Consider the following 17,785-nt stretch of genomic DNA (forward strand, 5'->3'; position numbering starts at 1 on the left):
AGGTCAGACATAGTAGACTTCACAAGGGACAAAGTATCAAAGATTGTCTTCCAGAAGTGGCACTGTGGCTCAAGTGGTAGAGCACTCGCCTAGAGCTGAGGGATAACGTCCAAGCCCAGAGTTCAACCCCACAACTGACAAAAAAAAAAAAAAAAAAGAAATGCAAAGGTTGTCTTCCAACTGTGTGGTGGAAGACAGATGAGGCCCTACCTACCTGACAGGTTACTCTTAAGTAATTTACCAAGGAAAATTTCCATTCCTATTCCCTCCAAAAGAAGGCTTTACATCAGCAAAGCTGAGAGGGCTCATGAACAGTTTCCAATCAAGGCGGCTTTGCATAGCACACAGAATGCCCTAGCTCCAATCTACCATCTTCCTCCAGAGTCTTGCAACTGTGTGATGTAGAGTGCTTCAATTTGTCCCAGAGATTCATTTTCTTCCAGGCCTTCACCTTATTGCAGTTGTTATGCACTCTGAACAAGGGAAGAGGAGCCCTCAATTGTCTTGTGGGAAGATGATAGCATCTGCTTGGGATTCCAAAGAGATGTTTTACTGCAGCTTTTCACAAACTGATTATATTTAAAGCTCCCTTGGGGAGTAGGGGGGTGGGAGCTGGAAGGAAAGAAGCTTCGGGAGAAGACCTTTGTTGGCATGAGTGAGGCACTAAGCTAAACCTCTCTAGGGACCACGCTTGTTAAATACCAGCCATCAACATTCCCAAGTGTGTGTGTGCACACACAATATGACTAGAGTTTGAAATTTCATCTTCAGCTCTCAGAGGGTCATGAAAGAGTTAAACTGTTACAAGCAAAGGCCTGTGCTTTTATTATTTTTTTAAATCAAAATGCTCCAGATGGAAATTACAAAATTCCACTTCTCAGCTCTGAGGGGCACACATACTGTTCTCCTAAAACAGAGAGAAAGAAGGGAGAAACAAGACCCCTAATGTTCCCAAGAGAAAAATCTGACTGTTCAGCACACTCTGTCAGACTGTTTGAAACTATGTGTCCTAGAGTATTTGCATTAACTATCAGTCTTGGCTTTCCTGAGAAATTAAAAACTCAAGAAGAAGGTAAAAGAAAGGGAGTCTTGAAGCCAGATGCTGATGGCTCACACCTGTAATCCTACTCAGAAGGTTGAGATCTGAGGATCACGGTTTGAAGACAGCTGGGGCAGTAAAGTCCATGAGACTCTCATCTCCAATAAACTACTCAGAAAAAGCCAGAAGTGGCACTGTGATTCAAGTGGTAGAGCACTAGCCTTGAGCACAAAGAGGCTCAAGGACAGCACTCAGGTCCTGAGTTCAAGCCCCAGGACTGGGAAAAAAAAAAAAAAGCAGGGTGGTGTGGGAGGGTCTTGAGTAAGGAAAGACATTAGCTGGGACTCTAGGTAGTGATGTGAATTCTCTGGTACCTTGCCTCATACCTTATCACCATCCAGTGCTCAAATAGCAGCAAACACCAGCTAGAGACCAAAAGCACCAGATTCTGATCAGGATCCTATCAAGGTTGTCAAGTATTTCCAGAAGTTAATATACATGAAAGTACTTTCTAAAGTGAAAAAAAAAAAAAAAAAAAACTTGTAGAAAGACTCAGAATATTAGTCCTGTCAAGTCCAACACTGAAAGCATGAACACTCAAAGGAATCTGAACACCCACAAACCAGAAACAATGTTAGTTTTCAAGAAGCAGATACACAGCAGGCTGGCTAAGGGGATAGCCCCTCATAAAATCATACTAAGACAGGACTAAGGTGGCAACCTTAAAGGTCTTTGGGGTTCATACAAGCAGGTGTTTTAGGATGGAAAAGTCCAGGAGTGAGTTCCACAAAGTCTATCTAGATTTGACTTGTTTCAAACCATCCTGACAGAAAAGCAGATCGAGGACTAGGAGCAAAGACACAGTACAGGCCTACACTTAAACAATTTACCTGTTGATTTTAAAAAAAAGGAAACTGATGTCCAAAGAGTTTAAATAACAGACACAATATACCTTTTGTTGCTATTGGGTGAATTTAAACTAGAACTCAAGTTTCATTCCTACATTTAAATTTTCCTGTCATTTAACAATTGGTGTGCACAGCAAGAAGTCCAAGTCAGCAAGAAGAAAGGAAGACTCACTTCAGAGGATAGCCTGTACCTGCGTTAGGCTCTCCCAAGAGCCAGATACTATGCTAAGTGACTTACACAGACTACCATTGATCCCTTACCTCTAACTACCTTAGAAAAAATGCCTTTTATTTTGCCTACTTTCCCAATTACAAAACTGAGGCTCAGACAACTTATGTAACATGCAGATTTAAACTTGGATCCTCCCTCTCTTAAAATATACTCTTTAAACCAGGCATGGGTGGCTCAGGCCTGAATCCTAGCTATTCTGGAGGCTGAGATCTGAAGACCATGGAAGTTTTTGAGATTTTTTTTATCTCCAATTAACCATAAAAAGCCAAAAATGGCTCAAGTGGTAGAGTACTAGCCTTGAGCACAAAAGCTCAGAGACAACACCGAGGCCCATAGTTCAAGCCCCTAGGACCAGCCAAAAGAAAAAAGAAAAAAAAAAAAACTACATTCTTTTATCCCCCAACTGAACTGCTTGCTAGATCACAATTTTTTTTTAACTTGGCATCTGTAAGAGAAATAAGGCTGGCAGCACCATGCATCCCACAGAATACATGGTTTACTAATACTCTTACTAGGTAATGATGCAGGAAAATCCCAGCACTCAGGAAGCAGAGGGTTATGAATTTCAAGCCCCTGTTTCAAAAGAAAAGAAACTAAAATGCTTCAGTGAGGCACAGAGCCAACCCAGGCTCCTTTGTGTTGAAGTTCTGTGATCTTCCACAGGGGGTTCAGGTTCTGGAATATAAGCTCCATGAAAGTAGGGACTCTATCTTTTCAACTGCTGTATCACCCAGAACAAAATGATGAATAAAAGAATGAATGAAATCAAGCTGCTAAGGTTTGGCAATGTGACCTTGAAAGGCCTTATCTAAACCTGTTTCCTGAATGGAAGGTGACCTTAATCCCCACTTCCCAGATTGATGTAAGAATTAAATCTGATCATTGATGGAAAACACTTGGGGCAGGATAAAACTTAATGAGCAACCAAAATATGAACTATTGTCATATCACTACTAGTATTCATTGACAGATTTTGACTCCTAGTAAAATTCTTTTCCCTCCCTAGCCAGATTTTGTTTTATAGTAAAGACGCAGAATAGAACATGGGGAATCAGGAAACCTGCTAGCTTTAAACCTGCTGCTACCTAACCGTATTACCTTGGACAAACCCGTTTTCTGAACTTTTTTTTTTTATGTGTATGCTGATCTTAGAGCTTGAACTTAGGGCCAGAGAGCTATCTCTGAGGTTTTCTGCTCAAGGTTAGCAATCTATCACTTGAGCCACAGCCCTACTTCTAGCTCTTTGCTGGTTCACTGGAGATAAAGAGTCTCACAGACTTCCCTGCTCAAGCCAGCTTTGAACTGTGATCCTCAGATCTTAGGTTCCTGAGTAGCTAGGATTACAGGCGTAAGCCACTGGCAAGCTCTCTGTATTCTCACCTTAAAAATGATGGACTAGCCGGGCGCTGGTGGCTCACGCCTGTAATCCTAGCTACTCAGGAGGCTGAGATCTGAGGATCGCGGTTCAAAGCCAGCCCGGGCAGGAGACACCGTGAGACTCCTATCTCCAATAAACCACCAGAAAACCAGAAGTGGCGCTATACTCAAGTGGTAGAGCGCTCGCCTTGAGCTGAAGAGCTGAGGGACAGCGCCCAGGCCCAGAGTTCAAGCCCAACGACCGACAAAAAAAAAAAATGATGGACTAAATTGTTCAGTTCAGTTTTATAAACGCTCATGAGGCACCTTTCTAAGGAAGACATGATGGTTAGCCACCTATAAAATTCTATTGTCCTGAACAGGGTCAATGGAAAAATATCAAAGTGAAGCAAAACAATTTCCAGCTTATAGCAAGGTTGAGGAGAAATCCCAAATAGCTGACTGTATTACATCATCTCAGTGAACATTATTTATAAATACACAATTGTTTAATTTTGAGACATTCAGAAATCTTTACCAAAAAAAAAAAAAATCAGCAGATTCTATTAACACCCCAGCCCCACAAAAAAAAAATGTAAATTACTTTGCACCTTAATCAAATGGAGTGCTTCTAGAAAGAAATCTGGGAAAGTCAAAGTTATTAACACTTCCTAGGGCAACAGTTAAGAATAGGATGCATTAAGAAGGGGGGGAAAATGACATATCTGGCTAAAACTGCAGGGGGGATTCCAGGGGCAGAATGCTGTGCATCTGGACAGGACACAGAGGCCAGTGGCCTATTGTTTACAAAAACAAGCCGGGATTATGACAGTGACAAGAGGCCAAGACCTCAATTATAACTCACAACCACACCTCTCTCAATCCCAGTCCAACTGAAGCTATCAATCAATCAACTCCCCCATCTCTGTAATAAACCTACCAATATTTGCAGCCAAGTGGATAGACGGTCCCTTAGGACACTTCCAACACTGACCAAACTGATGACATAAAAAGATCCTTCAGACACAATGGGGACTTCAAACTACCTGCCAACCTTCAAAGGCATAAGGGAACTGCCCTTTTCACTCTATCCCTACCCCAGGCAATCAGAAGAAGGGAGACATGGTCCTTCCCAAGTCCTCTATAATAGAAAAAGGTCTCCTTGCATTGGTGCAGGGAAAGAAGGAGGGGCCCCTCCCTCTGTACTCTGAAACAAAGGAAAACCCAGAGCTCCAACCATGTGGTGTAGCATTCAGGGCTACCTACCTCTCCCACTCCCCAGCAAAGGTCTCAATGGGCTGGAGCCACATGGCTTTTTCCAGTGACTGGTCAGGAAAGAACAGTGTCTTGCACAAACACAAGCTAGGGCTCTTTCACAGGCAGGAAGTCCTCCCAAGGGAAATGCTGGGTAAGAAAAGGCTAATGGACATGGACTGACTGACCAGCCAAGTCTGGTGGAGGACTAGATAGGGAGACAGGTTCCTTGTATTCATCCATCTATATTTTGCTTTGCATCTCACATGTTTGCAGAGGGGAAAATAGACCTTTAAGAGCATGTATCCTGCCTGGAGCAGAGGGTGACAGTACAGAAGGGTTAAACAATTATGTCTTCTCATTTTCCAGTTATCAGCAGTACTCTGAAACCCAAACATTCCCAACTCAATTTGGGTTAGGTAAGGGCAGAGAACTGGGCGTGGGTAGCCTTATATCTTCTGTTCTATGATCTCACTCTGATTGTATGCAGGTGACCAGGGACTAGGCAAGTATAAGGTGCCCCCAAGATGGCTAGAGACTTTCTATGCCCAGTGCCATAGCAAATACCATGTTTTACTATAGTCCATCAGAAAAAGAAGGGGGAAAAAAGCCTCTCCCAGGACTCTTCAAACGGTACACCTTCTGAAGGCTGCCTTTCTGTGTGGACTCTTCAACCTCTGAAATGCATGTCCAAACACCTGTCAGATTTCAGCTGTCCTTCAAGGAGTCCTGACCCAGACACCAGGAGTTAAATTACCGCCTTTTCCCAAGACCCTCCGGCCCCTCCCCCCACCCTGTCCACCCTGGAGGAAGAGGCAACCAAAATAATGGCCAGCCCCACAAAGACACTCTTTGCACCCACTCAGACAATTCCTTCTCAGTGCCCCAGCCTTAGGAGGCGCACACCCACCTAGAAACCACCTCTGGGGTCAGCCTGCCCCCACCTGCTCCACCCAAAGAAATGAGCAGCATGCCTGGCCAGTTCACAGAGCAGAAGCATTCTGACATTTTTCCAAAGCCCTTACCTTTGACTTGAGTATCGTACTCTGCTATGATCTCCTTATCCTTTTTAAATTTGGCTGGGGACGTCATGATTTCCTTCTTTCTTCCGAATTCAAATTGTGAATTGATAGATCCAAGGGAAAAAAAAATCCAACCACTGAAATCAATACCTCCAAGACCGCTTCTCCCAAGGGCAGAAGGGGCCCCCCGCGGTGGTCTCCAGCGCTCCGGGGAGCGCGGGCTGCGGGTTGGGCAGGCGGCTACGGCGGGCACATGCAGACGGTGGGCGCTGGGGCCGGGTGCGGCAGCGGCTGGTGGTTCCTGTGCTAGAGCCGGGGCCGCAGCCTCAGCATTAGCGGGGAGAACTGCAGCGCCCGGAGGCTGGCCTGGGGTCTGACATCAACGACACAGGCGGGGAGTGGAAGTCCTTCCGCACAACATGGTGGGGGGGGGGGGGTGCGGGGGTGTGGACGCGCCCAGCTGTGTCCCCGGGAGGGAGTGGGTTTGTATTGGGGTGCCGGGGTGGGGGGAGGGCTGGGCGTGCTTCGCGGGATTTTTTTTTTCCTGTCGTACAGACTTGGAGATGCTGCAAATCAAATCCCAAACGGGAGCCGCAGCAGCTCGGACTGGATCGGAAGTCGTTTGCTCCGGTTCACTTGCCTGTAAACGCAGGAAAAGGGGGAGGGGGGCGATCAGCCCGAGAACAGATCCTAATCGAGGCGAGGGTGGGGTGGGGGACGACGCTCCCACCCCGGCCTGGGCCCATTCATCTCGGCCAAACGCCGCGGGCCGAACCCGGACCAGCGAGATGGGGAGGAAGGAAGCTCCCTCCGGATTTTGTTTTAAGGTTGAAAGAAAACACTTTGGAGCTGCCGCCTTCTCGGGCTCCGGGCGGGGACTGCGGCACCTCGGCGGCTTCCCGAGCCCTGCCGGCGCTGGGCAGCCGCCAGCCCGAGGGGGCCCTCCCGATCCTGCCCCTCCACTCGGACCCCGGACCCCCGACCGGGGCACCTCCCGGGACATCAAAGTGGACCAAAGCCGGAGAGGGACAAGCCACCCGGGCACAACTTTTCTCCCCCCCCCCCCCCCCGCCCCTCCTCACAGTTGTTTTGTTTTTGGTTACTAGCTTCTCTTGGCAGCCAAATGTGTGTACGGGGCGGGGGGGGGGGGTCTGCTGGAAAAAGGCTGCTCGGCACGGGACACGTCCAGGAAAACAATGCGGTCGGCAGAAGCAGGAAACGGGTTAGAGGCGAGGGTCGGAACCGGGAAAGCCGGGGAATGTGGAGGGAGGGCGGCAGACCGCGGCCGCCTCCCCCAAGCTAGGGACGAGAGGGATTCTAAATGACACCCCCGATGTTTTTTGTCACTCGAGCCCAGGGATCCCAAATACCACACCCAACCTCAGCCTGGGGGTGGGGAGAGGGTCGCCGAGGGTCCCGCCCCGGCCAGGGCCGGGTGGTGGCGGGAGGGAAGCGCCGAGTCCGACGCCGGGCTCTCAGGGGCGCCGCGGCTGCGCCCCTCCCTCCCCGGCCGCCCCTTTCCTTCGGGGAGCCGGCCGGAGGCTGCGCCCGCTCGTGCCTCCCTCTTCCCGCGGCTGGAGGAAGGGGTGCACCGCGGGAGGAGGAGAGGGCGCAGGGGCGGCGTGGTTCAGGCGGGCAGGAAGCCGGGAGGCCGGGGTGAGGTAGGGGGTCATGAGGCGTCTTAGACGGAAACCCCGGGACAACCGGGGACGGACAGGCTTGCAAGGCGGGCGGGGAGAGGGCAAGAAGATGGGCTTGGTGGTGAGGAGCAGCTAGGAGGGTCGTAGGGTTGCGATGTTACGGAAAGTACAAGGCTGTGGGCGACTTGGGGCGCCCAGATAGGAGGGTCTGGGAACGGTAATGGGTGAAGAGGAGCCCGGGGCGGGAGGGAGGGAAAGAGCCCGAAAGCTGTGCAGAACAGACCCAGATGTCACCCAGGCCTGGGACAGACAGGGACAGAGGGCAGCGAGCGGACGACTACGAGAGATGCCAACCACCTAACCCCTCGGTGGACCCCGGCTGGCCGAGGCCGAGGACCTGGGAGGGGGCTGGGTGCGCGGGCGGTGTGCGAAGAGGACGGAGTCCCAGGTGGTGGGAGGTGGGTGGCTTGACCCGCAATCCTGAGCAGTATCACAGGATGCGCGCGGAGGTGCGGAGGGGGTCGGGGCGGGGGGCTTGGGAAGGGCTGTCTGAGGGAATCCGGGCGGGCGGCCCCGCAAAGGCGAAGCGACCGAGCCGCGTCCGCGCGCTCCCTTTCCCGCCCCAGCCCCGGGTTTGTTCAGTCAGGGCTTCAGCCTAGGCGGTTAGGGAGAAAGGGAGAGAGGGAAGGAGCCTTTACCTGGCTCTGACGCGGTGGGTCCCAGGCCCCGGGCTCCGCTTCCCACTAAGAGCTCTCCTCCCCTCCTCTCCCCGCCACCCGCTTCTACGCAGAACAGCCCCCAGTCCCCTGAGAAGCCTCCGCCAACTCCGCAGGACCCCGCCGGGAAGCAGAGCCCGCCCTCTTACCAATCACCTCCCGCTTTCTATCGACCGATGGACGCTCTGGCCAATAGGAATAGCTCATCTCGAGAGTCCAGGGATAAGGGGAGGAGCCGACGAAACTTGGAGGTGTGACTAGAACTCACTTGCTGAGGCGTGGTCCTAGAGTAAGCTCCTCCCCGACCTGTCGATCCCTCTAAACTAGAACTGGTGGGCGGGATAAGATGGAACCGACAACCAAACACAAACTCTTAAGACAAGGCACAACCAATTGGACTGGGGTAGGGAGGAGGGGCGTTGCGGGGAATTTTAGCCAATAGAGAGTAGAGACCAGCGGGGACTGTGAAACATCTTCCAATAAAAAGCGTGCAGGGAGTGTCCTACTACTATCACCAGGATGGGCGGAGGCTGTTGCCGGGATCTCAAGAGGCCGGCCAATGAGCTTGGAGGCGGGGCCAAATTTGACCAACCAGAAAGCCAATATGATCTCGGCACCGTTACTAGGGCGGGGCCTACGATCCCCACGCCACTCAGCGCAGGTCAGGGGAAGGCCCCTTCAAGATCTACCAATGCGGAGCGTGGGCGAACTCTAGTTTCTCCCAATCGCCGCGCGGCGCTGGCAATTCAAATTGACAGTAGGTTGGAAAAGCCCAGAAAGCGGAAGAGGGTGGAAAAAAAAAAAAAAGAAGAAAATTCCAGCGTGTTCTGTGACCAACTCCAGCACCGACTGACCCTTAACAGGCGACCTCTGCCCCACCACACCCACACCACACCGGCTGCGGCCCTAGAGAGACCTGAAGGCACCGCGGGCGGCGCGAGAGCTGAGGGAGGGAGGCCGCGAGGGAACCCGCGCGGGCCCGCGGCGGGCCGTGCTGGCCGGGGACTCCCGGACCGGGGTCAGCGGGGGAGCTGGGCTGGGCGAGGGGACGGGTTTGAGGGACAGGGGGAGGAGAACCGGAGATCGTCCTGGTGGAAGGAATCCGGGGTTGGAGAGCCCGGGAGCAGGAGGCGTGGGCCCGAGGGAGGGCCCTTAAGGATGGGAATCCCTTTAAACCTCGAGTTAGAGGCGGTCGGACCCGCCCGTGGGACTAGCTGGAGAAGAAGGGCGCCCTTCGGACCCAGAAAGGCCGAGATGCCCCCCTATGTTCAAAAGAGGCCAGATTTGCTTCTCCCCTCCCCCGCCCCCTGGGTCCCACTCAATAAATAGTACTTTTACTCTTCCACCGGGAAAACAAAGAATTCTTTTTGTCCTTCCCAGTGTGGGGGGACTTAGAAGAGACCTCAAGGCCTGAGTCTTTTTTTTTTTTTTTTTAGCTTAGGGGAAATAAAAAGGAAGGGTATTTGCCCCTCTTCAAAGCCCCACACTTCATCCTCCGTGGGACGCCATGTCTACCAGCAGTTGTAGTTTCAAGAACCGATGCGTGTCCATCCTGTGTTGCAAATTCTGTAAGCAGGTGCTCAGCTCTAGGGGGATGAAGGCTGTTTTGCTGGCTGATACTGACATAGACCTTTTCTCTACAGACATTCCTCCTACCAAGTAAGTCAAGCCGTGGTAGCCGTTAACTAAATGGGGAGTGAGTTTGTACGCTTTGGATTTCTGGAAGGCAACTGGAGATTATCATTTGGCGTTCCTGCCACTCCCAACAGTCTGATGATCCCCTAGGACTCTGTCTTAAGTGGGCAGACTGTCTGGACAAAGTCTGTGGTTTAGCCAAAGTGGTCAGTACTGATGTCATATTTCTAGTCTAAGTACAGTCACGTGGCCATGGAAGCCCTTAAGTTAGATCCCTGGCACAGTGCCCTGTCCAGTCATCCTATCTGACTGAATCAAGACTCCAGGTACATTCAGGCAAGATTTTCTGCCCAGCTGGACTCAAAGAATCATATTAGAGTCTCCTATTTGTCCATAACGTTTTATACTAAAATACATCATACTTTGTTACCATCATTTGCAATAAATAAATCAGCTCCTCTGTCAATGAAATTCATCATTCTTTTTCAAATCTCTCTCTCTCTCTCTCTTCCTTCTTCCCTCCTTATTCCCTCCTCCCTATTATTCTTCCCCTCTCCTTCAATGATAGTTTGATATTGATGGTATAAAAAACGGAAACTTACCATTAAGAGAATCCTTATCCCTCATAAAGCCTATTTTTGATGTTAACATCAAGTTGCATAATAATTCCTTTTAAAATCTGTTTTCAGTCCCTCCCCACTTTGGAATCTAAAGTCCTTAAAATTTGCTTCCTATTTAGTAAAACAGTCATTTTATTTGACTTATATATGCCTTTATTTGGCCCTAAAAGATACTTTTCCTTCCATAATCAATTTGTCCTGCATAATCAATGTGTCCTATATTTTCAAAATAGCGTTCTTTTATTAAAATAAAACTATCCAAAATATGAATGGATAGCTATTCTCCAAGTCTTTAGCCACACACTTGGAAGGAAGCAAACTAATAGCCATAATTTATTTTTTTAATTTTATTGTCAAGGTGATGTACAGAAGGGTTACAGTTACATAAGATAGTGATTACATTTCCTATCAACTTGTTACCCCTTCCCTCATTTTTCTCCCTCTTTCCCTCCCCTCTAACCCCCCCAACATATTGTCTTGTGAGTATCACTGTTAGTTATATAAGTTCCCTTTTGTCCTTTGTCCCACCATTCCATAATTTATTTAAAACATAGATGATAATCATAGAAACTTTGAAAGTTCCAAAATATATTTAAATAAACCTGTAGGATGAAGATCGCCATTGAAATCTTTCATTCATTGGCTTAAGTATAGCCATAACTAACTACAAAGGCTACCACCTTTGTTTTTCAGAGATAAATGGGTTAATATTTTAAGTTGATATGTGATACCAAAAAAGATAGAAGAGATACTAGATGATAAATCATAGAATCTACTGTTGCAAAAGGTTGTATGAGGGGCTGGGAAGTTGGCTCAGTGGTAGAGCGCTTGCTTTGCATGCCTGAGGCCCTGGGTTCGATTCCTCAGCACCACATAAGAAAAAAGCCGGAAGTGGCGCTGTGGCTCAAGTGGTAGAGCGCTAGCCTTGAGCTGAAGAGCTGAGGGACAGCGCTCAGGCCCAGAGTTCAGGCCCCACAACCGGACCCAAAAAAAAAAAAAAAAAAAGGTTGTATGATTTACTGTCTAGAGCTTTTTCCTTTTTAGTAGCACATACAGATTTTTAAAATTAACCCACTCATCTTGACAGTAGCTGTGGTAAGTAGCAAGCAGTCTTATGAAAGGATCAGAAAAATGTATACATTACAGGTTAGGCTAATCTAGAACAGACTTAGATCATTTTTATTATTTCTATTTTGTTGGAATTATAATAGCAGTAAGTTAATGTGCTAAGACATATGTGACTCAATGAATATGTAAAATATTTTAAGTGGAAGTTTTGCCAGATGTTTATAGTCAGCTCACAAATACTAATTGACTCATAATTCTGTACTTCTATTCTTTCAGCTGTATGAATTTACAAAATGTGTGCCAAATCACAAAAGTACATTTGATGGTGAGAATGTAGGGCAATGAGAACCCCTGCCTACTCTTGGAGATATAAAATGGTGCAGCTCCAGTGGAAAGCAGCCTGGCAGTTTCTTTGAAAATTAAACAAAATTGCCATATGATCTGATAGTTCCACTTCTGACATAGACCCAAAAAAGTTCAAAGAAGCATCTTGCAAAGATATTTCTTTGTAGCAACTTTGTGGACAATAGCCAAGCAATAGAAACTATCTAAATATCTATTGACCCATCTGATAAATGGATAACAAAATATGGTTATATATATACAATAGCATATAATTCATCCTTAAAAGGAAAGATCTTGTCACATATTACAGTGGCAGTGGACTAAGCTTAAGGCTATTGTGCTAAGTGAAATACACTAGTCACAAATATGACAAATACTGTGGGATTCTACTTATACTAAAGTAGTCATATTCGTAGAAACAGAAAGTAGAATGAAGCTGGGGGAGGGAAAATGGGGAGTTGTTATGTAATACTTATAGAGTTTCAGTTTTGCAGTATGAGAAAGGTCTGGAGATTTCTTGCACAACAATGTGACTGTATTTAACACTTTTGAATTATGCACTTAAAAATTAAGATAGTATTCATGTTATCATTTGGCCGCAATTAAAACATTTTAAGCATATTTGTAAACTTTTTTCTGTAGTGCAGTGGACTTCATTGGAAGATGCTATTTCACGGAAATCTGCAAATGCAAACTGAAGAACATAGCTTGTTTAAAATGGTAATTTGTGGCCGTATTCTGGATAGCCTGGGTTTGGAAGATGGATGTTGTCACCAAAGTAAGGAGAAAGGTTCAGTGGGCTGTAACGAGCACTGATATAACCTATGCAATGAGCCATTGAAAAACCATTTGTTACTTACAGCTATTTATAAAAGGGCCTTGGGATACTTCACATTTGTAAATGATTTTGTAATTTTTCAAAGTGCACTCAAAGGTAGCTGCTTTTTTTTTTAAAGAATAAAACAATGAATATAGCCTAGAAAAAAACACTAAGATTTAGTCATAAAAATTAGATTTGAGCTCTGATCCTATCCTTATTCTCTGTGTGATCTTAAATAAATTCCATAAACCTCTGAACTGTTTTTCCCTTCTCTCTTTCCACTCCTCTCCTCCTCTTTACTCCTCTTCTCTTCCCCTCATATATCCCTATGATAAATGATAGTTCCATGAAAACAAGGACTTAATTTTGTACATTGTTGGATTTCTACCACCTAGACAATGTCTGGCTCAATAAATATAAATTAAGTGAGCAGATGAATGGACGAATGAATAGGAGTAATAAGGTCATAGATTTACTCTTGGAGTATATATAGTCTTACAAATAATTGTCAGCTATAGTCTAAGAACAACTTTCAGTTTTATTTATTTGCCTTGGTTATGATTTGAAGACATTTTAGGAGGTTAGTACCTATTATAGTATTCTTTGTAGGAACTTACAGAGTGACTGACTCCCACATCTCACTGGGTGAGACCAAGCTATAGTAAGTACTTTTACAACTCAAAATATAAACAGTTCATGATGTCATTTAAAAAATATGAAGATATTCCCTATGTGTTTACTCCATTTAGCATATGACAAGCTAGTAAAAAAAAAATTGTGTAAGACTGAGGTACTTTAAGATCATCTGGATAATACTGAAGACAGTAGAAACTTTTTCAACTTTCTCTAGAGGCTGGTGATTTGCTTTATTTTTGAATTCCTCCAAAAACACTGAAACTAAAATTAGAGTGGCCAGCTTGTGTTTAGTTTACAGGGCTTCATGCTGTCTTCCTACTCCTCCATCTGTTGGAACATTTTTATGTTCTGGCAGAGAGCTAGAACATGTAGGAACCCACCTTGCCACAATCCTGGGGTTAGAAAAATTCTCTACCTCTAGTTAAGTCTTTATTTAATGTGTTTTTGTCTGTATAGCATATTGATTTCAGGCACTTGACAGAACAAATCACAACCTTCTATTTGTCCTTTACAGAACTTATCACAACCAGAAGCTAGCTTCCAAGGACAGAATACAAAAATAATAGCAAGGATCTGCTCATATTGTTTCACTTAGCTTGCAGACAAAAGTTCCCAGTTGGTAGTATGACTATAACTGTAATCAGAGTAAATCTCATCCCAAAGATCCCAGCGATGGAGATTGTTTGGAAGAGATGTCTAACTTACATGTTCTCACTACAATTAGAATGTGAAAATGCATTTATGGACCAAGTACTACATGGTATCTAATAACATTTACTTTCTTTTGTAGTGGGAACATTGTAGGGTACCATGTGATTGCTCCATGTAGTCCCTGCCTTCTTTCCTGCAACAATGGACACTTCTGGATGTTTCACAGCCAGGCAGTTTACGGTATTAACAGATTAGACTCCACTGGTAAGAAACCATTGACATAGACATTCCCCTGTCAAATTTCTCTGACAATACCTAAGAAGAAATCCCAACAGACTGTTTCCAAATTCCTCCGAGACCTAGACAGCTAGATTGGATCAGCCAGAGTGAAATGTCAATCCTTTTTTTATTCATTTATGAAAACTCTTAGCTTGAACTCAAGACTCTGTTCACAAATTTATTTATATATTGTTTCTTCTTTCTTCCCTTCTTTTCTTCTTTCCTTCTTCCTTTTATTCTTCTCTCCTTCCTCCCTTCCCCTGGCCTTCCCTTTCTTTTTCTTTTTTCACCTTTCCTTTGCTTTTTTTTCTGTTTTTATTTGACTCAGTCTAGCTACATAGTCCAACTGGCCTCCTACCCTCCTACCTCAGCCTCCCAACTGTTACCACCATGATTAACTTTTGGGTCTTTTTACATTAATGTTTCAATTGCTCTAAACTATTGCCTTGATGTATATTACAATTCCAGAGAAATTTTGAAGATTTTTATATATGGTAGTTTTGTGTGTGTGTGCGTGTGTATGTGTGTGTGTGCAAAAAGAGAGGCTGGGGGAGTGGGAGGGTGATAAGAGGAACCATTGCCTTCAGTAGTTCTTCACTAAAGATAAAAATAAATATTTTGATATCTAGATCAAGAACTTATGATTGAAATTAGTCACAACGTGTTGTGACTAATTTTTGTAAGAAAATATAGTATCAATTATTATGGATGTGTTCATAATACTTGTTATTTTGTTTGGAGCCATTTAGTTTTGTTATGGGACATATGTTCCCAACGTCTATTATCTCTTTGTCCATCATGCCAAATTGATGTTGAGAATAACAGTCTAATTTTTTTATCACTGATATTCTCATGTTTTTTAGTGAATGTTTCTGCTTTGGAACTTAAAAAGATATTCCTTTTTTAAAAAAAGATATGATTTACATTGATAGACCAAAAGATCATGAATTGCAAACTAGGTTGTCATGGTTTTTAAACCTTCCAATTATGTTTGCATTTTTAGAGAGTTTTTTTTCCTTAATCACCTGAGAATCAACTGGACTCTCAATCCATCATTTAGGGATCTTAAGACTCCATATGTTAAGAAGGCCATTTTCAAGCAAGGACTCCTCAGAGTTCCCCTAAGTGAGATATAGGCTCCTAATTTAGGCTTTTGGTTTTATGTTTGTGTTGCTTATGGGATATATTAAAGCAAGTTTCTGCTTTGAAACTGTTTTTCCTGCTTCACAGGAATCAAAACAGAGTAGAGATTTTTCAGTTTTGATTTACATTTTAATAGTGGTCAATTTTTTCAAAGATAAAAGCCCAGCATTCTTCATTTGCTTGAATCTAATCCATAAAAAACAGATGTATCACAGGATTTCCTTCCTCCCTTCTTAACAGAGAAAGGAAGGTGGTACTTCTATCAGATTCAATCTCCTAGTTTATTTTTTCTCCTTTGAAGCAATTGTGCTGAGCTGCTTCATAGCTCCTAAGCTTTAATTCCAAGTATGTCAGACTTCTCCTTTGTAACTCTAATATTATAGCTTAATGTAAGATTTTGAATAAAAGAGAATTTGAGGCGTTTTGGTGGTACTGGAGCTTGAACTTAGGGCTCGAGCTTGCTCTGCTAGCACTCAACCACTTGACCAATCCTCCAGCCCTGCTCTTTTTACTGGTTATTTTGGAGACAAGTGTCAGACTTTTCTGCAAAGGCTGAACCTGGTCCTCAGACTCCCAAGTAGCTAGGATTACAGTTATGAGCCACTGGCACTAAAAGAGGGATTCTAATGACTTTGAAACTGTCCTTTAATCACCTGAGTCAATAACATTAAATAAATACATGTACAAGTTGTTCTAGACTTAAATGTCTAGACTGACAAGGATCACAAGAGTTCTGTGTTCTAAGCTATATATATATAGATCTGATTTCTGAGAATTTTCCCATGAGACTTGGGGAATCTAAGCTCAAATTCTCTAGGATTTGGCCAGATGGCCCCAGAGTCAAAGTATTGTCTTCTATTTACCTAGATTATGGCCTGGTAATTCCCTCCATCCTGTCAGCTCTCTAGTGCACTATTACCAGAAGCAAATCACAATCTATTCTTGGAATTAGGATGGGGGAGGGTTTTTTTTAATAATCAAAAATTCAAACAGATTATGGAAAATAACATGATAGACATCTATATAACCAGTATCATTGAATAAATGCTAACATTTTGTGATTAGATTACAATATCTCTCTCCAACAAGAGAGTCTCCCAGTGTTTCAACAGTGTAACACAGTGTAACACCCACATCTTTGTCATGTCCCCTTGAGCATCTGTGCAAAATAGGTGGCTAGAAGAAGGGATGAGGGTGATAGTCTGTATTTGCTATGTGTACATAAATTCATGCAAGGATTACAATTCATATTATAACTGGCTTCAGACCCTTTTTTTTTTTTTTTGGTCTGTCTTGGGGCTTGAACTCTGGGCCCTGGGCATTGTCCCTCAGCTCTTCAGCTCAAGGCTAGCACTCTACAACTTGAGCCACAGCACCACTACTAGTTTCCTGGTGGTTAATTGTAGATAAGTCTCACAGATTTCCTGCCCAGGCTTGCTTTGAACCACAGTCTTCAGATCTCAGCCTCCTGGGTAGCTAGTTTTACAGGCGTGAGCCACTGGCATCTAAAAGAATATTATAAGATCTTTAATCTTAAAAGTCATTAGAATAGATTAGATAATTATCAATGAAGAATGACCAGGAAAGAAAGACATAATATAAATGTACTCTTTTTCAGTTCTAAGACTCTAAAAGTCCAGCTCTTGCTTGAAATAATTTAAAGACTGTATGTCTTAGGTGATAATATTAATTTTATTTGTAATCCATCTTTTGATCATTCTTCTCTTCATTGTTAACACTATGGTTTTTATAAGAATTTTAGTACATAATATCTTGTATATCATGTTCTGAATTGTAGTAGTAATCACTACATAATGTTATGATCTTTTCTTTTCAGGTATAAACTTCCTACTTTGGGGTAACTTACCAGAGATAGAAGAGAATACAGATGAAGATGTGTTAGATATTTCAGCAGAAGAATGCATTCGATGAATAGAATTATGATATATAATATTTTATAATAGTATTTTCCTATTTAAAAATATGTTAGCAAATTAACTAAAATTGCCAGTGAGGACTTTCCAGTGACTTATTTTTTCTTTCCTTTTCTCTTCCTTCCTTTCTTCTTTCCTTCCTTTCCTTCTTCCTTCTTTCCTTCCTTCCTTTCTTTTGAAACCAAAACTTGACCTTTGTTGATTTATTTATTTGCTGTCTTAAATTAATTCCTTCAGTTTAAGTCAATGAAGTTTTTCTTCTCTTCCAATGCTTCCTTTCCTCCAGCCTTCATAGTATTAACTTCAGATAGAAGATTTTTCACATGTCACTCAGCTATCTCCCAATCAGGAGAGTTTTCCTAAAAACTTGATGCCAGCTACCACACTGGCTTTTACATTCCTCAATAGGAGCATTAGTGTCCACTTGTATATCAACTACACATGTATCAGTCTCAACTGAGTATTAACAGAGGCTTTAAAAGAAGAG

The 17,785-nt window shown here is 44.3% G+C and overlaps 2 protein-coding genes across 5 annotated transcripts in view; one reads left to right on the forward strand and one right to left on the reverse strand.

Annotated features, from left to right (window-relative positions):
• Srgap2 (SLIT-ROBO Rho GTPase activating protein 2) overlaps positions 1-8,287 on the reverse strand; it is a 244,921-nt gene extending 236,634 nt beyond the window's left edge. For 2 of the 4 annotated variants that reach the window (XM_042681375.1, XM_042681376.1), the window contains exons 1-2: positions 8,150-8,249; positions 5,815-6,451 (exon numbers count right to left, since the gene is read on the reverse strand). In XM_042681375.1, the coding sequence (XP_042537309.1) occupies positions 5,815-5,881 (67 nt within the window). In that variant the 5' untranslated portion in view covers positions 5,882-6,451; positions 8,150-8,249. Of the gene's footprint in view, positions 1-5,814; positions 6,452-8,149 lie in introns of all 4 variants that reach the window. The other 2 variants (XM_042681373.1, XM_042681374.1) reach the window with 2 other exon arrangements.
• Positions 8,288-8,960: 673 nt separating this feature from the next.
• Positions 8,961-17,562, forward strand: Fam72a (family with sequence similarity 72 member A). The gene is made up of 5 exons (XM_042681377.1): positions 8,961-9,185; positions 9,604-9,826; positions 12,478-12,555; positions 14,082-14,206; positions 17,202-17,562. The coding sequence occupies exons 2-5, from the start codon at positions 9,675-9,677 to the stop codon at positions 17,294-17,296; spliced, it is 450 nt and encodes a 149-aa protein (XP_042537311.1). The 5' UTR covers positions 8,961-9,185; positions 9,604-9,674; the 3' UTR covers positions 17,297-17,562.
• The last annotated feature ends 223 nt before the right edge of the window (positions 17,563-17,785 follow it).

This window comes from Dipodomys spectabilis, unplaced genomic scaffold, assembly GCF_019054845.1.
Source record: "Dipodomys spectabilis isolate Male_0828 unplaced genomic scaffold, ASM1905484v1 ptg000069l, whole genome shotgun sequence".
NCBI lineage: Eukaryota > Metazoa > Chordata > Mammalia > Rodentia > Heteromyidae > Dipodomys > Dipodomys spectabilis.